Below are 4,482 nucleotides of genomic sequence, written 5' to 3'. Positions count from 1 at the left end.
AAATAAATACGTATCCATAGTCTCTAGCCATTGGTCTCAAGCACATATAAATTTTTTTTTTTTTTTTTTTTATAGTGATAAAAAAAATTTGCGAGGATTTCTGGATATTCTGTTTTGATATTATTTTATTTCATCAGACTTAATCCACCCTTTGGAGGTGTTTTACGATACTTCTTAAAATTTTAAAGTTTTTATATCTTAATAACTTGTTGTGAAATAGGTGATGTGCTTATAGCATTATAATGTATTCAGATTTCCACCTTTAGATATTTGCTGACTATAAAAGAAGGTGACTCATTATAAAAGAAGGTGACTTGGGTTGTTTATTTCATTCTGAAAATGTTTAAAAAGACACACACAAACTGAATTGATAGTTTTTGTATTTTGTAAAATTTCCCTAAAACTAAATAAGTTATAAATATATCAATCAACTTCTTTTGTTTTTCCCTGCGAAAAACAATTTATCGCTGTAGGGTCTGTGTTGGTTAAGCGTGTCAATCATTCCAATACTTTCAATAACTTCGTTAAAATATAAGGAAGGAAAGAATAAAAAAAAGGGGTGTGACCAGGTATTACTGCTATTACTACCTACAACTCACTGCAGCACCAAGTCACTTGAGGCCAACAAAGCTGCGTACACTCCTCCTCCACCCAATTTAGTCAAAGTTTCGCTCTTTATCCATTTTTATGAAGTCCCTCGCACCAGTACGACCTAATACGTACACACTAATTTACATCGAAAGTTTAAACGTCTCGGATAGGGCACAAATTCGAAAGGACGCAAGAATTTATCAAATTGTATAGCCTACAGGAAATATTGGAAGTTATAGGGGAGATATGGAGTATCCAAGGAGTAAATGTCTAAATATCCCCTTCGTGAGCACATGCTAAGGCAAAAAGGTAATAAATACGAAATAAATATTATGCTTAATTAACAAGGACATTAAAATAAAAATATTTGGTACTTTTTGTTAGCTAGTACATACTATGAATCTGGATGATCAGAAATAGCCGGTTTCCACGGTCTTTATACCAAACAATTAGCTTCGGCTTGGTGGAAAACTACATTGTAACTATATTTTAATTAAATATTTAGTTTGTATTTTCGTAGGGTAAGGCTACGTTTTTAATATAATGTGCTCTGGGTGGCCCCTCTTCCATAGTTATTTGATGTAGTTTACATAATTTTGTTACTGAACTATTATATTTTCATCATATTTTGGTATATTGCATTGTGATAAAACTAACTCCAATTATTGAGTGTGTACTAGCTAACAAGGAAGTACCAGATATTTTCCCCCTGAAATCATCTTAGGTCTATTCATACCTAAAAACTGTGATTTCCTTAACCCCCCTCTCCCCCTGGTGGACAAATATATAGCCAAAATTATACGTGGGCTTATTAATTTAAGGGCAAAAGGTAGAAACGCGACGAAATAAAAGGATTCACGCTATAGTATATAAGTTTTGGGGTATATAATTGTCCGAAAGAGGGGGGATATAAAGTTTAGTGATTCGTATTTAGGAATTATATAAGTAAGTATTTTTGACTGTTTTAAAAGAGTTTCCAGAATATTACAGTTTTTCCTTATGGAGAGTGGAAGTGCTAAACTGATCCTTGAATAATTATTACTATGATTTTTTTCCAGGAATTTATTCCAATGAATACCTGTCTCTCTCTATATTTATAATATTTCCCTAAATTATATTAACATGGATATGTCTTACTAATAGAAAACCAAACTCCTATTGGTCAATTCTCGCAGAGAATCAATGACGCACTACATAGCCCTGCCCCTTAGACTGAAGCCACGCCTATATTCCAAGTGCAAGTGACTTTACCGTTTAGTCTTCTGTCCGCGAGACAGGTGTAAATATGGTTTTGGAGTAGGATGATGAACGATACTGCTGCACTGTTGTCAAGTATGCTGCCACCCTACGCTGATGCACTTGGATTATATGACCCTAATGCTGGTGTCCCTCATCATCACCACCCTCCTAAACCAGCATTAATGTATAGAGTTCCGAGGGTTGTTGCTGATCAAAAGTCTAAATTTGAGTCCGATGAATTGTTCCGACGGCTTGGCAGAGAAAGTGAGGTAGGAATATCTTGCTATTCAGAAAGCGGCTTTCCCGAAGGGGTCATTCTGGAAAAGAATAGAAAGGAATTTTTAGATTGTTAACTTTATGCTCTTTTTTAATGGTTAAAGTCGCGTTTGTGGCAGTTCACTCCCCCCCCCCACCCGATTTAGCGTCAGTCTATATAAAAAATAACATAAATGTACTACCACTAGATTTCTTATTTTATTATGTTCCTTATCAGCATAATATTCATTAGGCCTACCCTAAGAATGCTAGTTAAGATTTTGAATAGCTAGTTATCTAAAATCACGTTAACAGTGGACATTAGCGGCTCTTTAAGATGAGGTCTGCTCTTAATTAAAAGTAACACCATTAATTTCCTTAGTTTCCACTCTTTCCAAATACTATATTCGTGTTTCTGGCAATGCATCCCTACCCCTCCCCCCTTGATGCACTAATATTTTTATGCCTCATAAACTGGGGGGGGGCAAGGTACACAAAAATTAAAATTGTGACGAATAAGTATCATTTTTAAGCACGTCATTTTAGTCATTAGGTGTGTAAAATATAAAGCAATAGGAATTTAATGTCAGATGTCATACAAACGGGGGGGGGGGCAGCTGATCCTCCTGCCCAGGGTTAGAATCATTACTTACTTGACGCTCCGAAATATAGCCGAAAATAATATATTTCTCCGTTATTTTGCATCTCTCGATGCTTCGTATTTCCTTGTTAAATATTTTTGACCCGTCAAAAGCATTTGACCCATCAGATTGCAGAAGAATTTAAACTCTGCTAGATATCAGATATTATTTAAGAATTATTTTAATATGTGAATAAGAATGGAAGGAAACATGATAATCAAACAGTTCGTGGCAACGAACTGTAGTAAGAAGCGACCCGGCTCAATAGTAACCAAAACTCTAAAAAATTGAATTTTGATACCAATAGCTACATCATAAGAATCTCATTTTAATAGTGATTTTAAATATATAAGTTTCATAAGGTTTAGTCTTACCCATGAAAAGTTACAAGCCTAAGAAGATTTGCCTTATTTTAGAAAATAGGAGGAAACACCCCCTAAAAGTCATAGAATCGTAACGAAAATCACACCATCAGATTCTGCGTATCAGGGAACCCTGTTGTAGAAGTTTCAAGCTCCTATCTATAAAAATCTGGAAATTTGTATTTTTTGCCAGAAGGTAGATCACGGATGCGTGTTTATTCGTTTGTTTGTTTGTTTGTTTTTTTTTTTTTCCCAGGGGTGATTGTATCGACCCAGTGGTCCTAAAATCTTGCGAGAGGGCTCATTCTAACGGAAATGAAAAGTTCTAGTGCCCTTTTTAAGTGACTAAAAAAATTGGAAGGTACCTAGGCCCCCTCCCACGCTAATTATTTTCCCAAAGTCAACGGATCATAATTCTGAGATAGCCATTTTATTCAACGTCGTCGTAAAACCTTATAACTATGTCTTTGGGGATGACTTACTCCCCCACAGTCCCCGTGGGAGGGGCTACAAGTTACAAACTTTGACCAGTACTTACATATAGTAATGGTTATTGGGAAGTGTACAGACGTTTTCAGGGGCATTTTTTGGTTGGGGGGGGGGAGGAGTTGAGAAGGGGGGGATATGTTGGAGGAACTTTCCATCGAAGAATTTGTCGTGGTGGAAGAGAATTTCCATGAAGGGAGCGCAGGATTTTCTAGCATTATTAAAAAAAAAACAATGAAAAAATAGATATGAAAAAGTTTTTTCAACTGGAAGTAAGGAGCAGAATTTAAACTTAAAACGAACAGAAATTATTACGCATATGAGGGGCTCACCTCCTCTTAATGCCTCTTTAAGCTAAAGTATTTTTAGTAATTTTAACTACTTATTCTACGGCTTTTGTGATTCAGGGGTCGTTGTTAATGAATTGGGACAGAATTTAAGAGCGAGGTACGGACGAGGGGGTGAGCCCCCTCAAATATGTAACAAAAACATGAGGATACAGAAGTTCGTTACGTAAGCTAATTTATAAGTTAGGTATATCTTTTACTAATAAAAACATTCGTAAAAAATCAAAAGTTCTAGTTGCCTTTTTAAGTAACCAAAAAGTCGGAGGGCTACTAGGCTTCTTCCCTCGCTGCTTTTTTCTCAAAATCATTCGATCAAAACTATGAGAAAGCCATTTAGCCAGAAAAAAAATATGCAAATTTCGTTTTAATTACTCCTCTGCGGAGAGCGAAAATCAAAACATGTATTCATTCAAAAACGTTCAGAAATTAAATAAAAAAAAACAATTTTTTTAACTGAAAGTAAGGAGCGACATTAAAATTTAAGACAAGACTTTCAATGGAGGGGGCGCAGGATTTCTGAACAATGAAAAATTAAATATGAAAAGTTTTTTCTACTGAAAG

The 4,482-nt window shown here is 35.3% G+C and overlaps 1 protein-coding gene across 1 annotated transcript in view; it reads left to right on the top strand.

Moving 5' to 3' along the window:
* Positions 1 to 1,839: 1,839 nt before the first annotated feature.
* LOC136042189 (protein big brother-like) overlaps positions 1,840 to 4,482 on the top strand; it is a 76,448-nt gene continuing 73,805 nt past the window's right edge. Inside the window, exon 1 of the mRNA XM_065727120.1 lies at positions 1,840 to 2,099. Coding sequence (XP_065583192.1) covers positions 1,893 to 2,099 — 207 coding nt within the window. The 5' untranslated portion in view covers positions 1,840 to 1,892. The remainder of the gene's footprint in view (positions 2,100 to 4,482) is intronic.

The sequence above is a fragment of the Artemia franciscana genome, unplaced genomic scaffold, assembly GCF_032884065.1.
Source record: "Artemia franciscana unplaced genomic scaffold, ASM3288406v1 PGA_scaffold_74, whole genome shotgun sequence".
Lineage (NCBI taxonomy): Eukaryota > Metazoa > Arthropoda > Branchiopoda > Anostraca > Artemiidae > Artemia > Artemia franciscana.
Note: the sequence above shows the minus strand (reverse complement) of the source record. Positions and strands in the feature narration are given on the sequence as shown.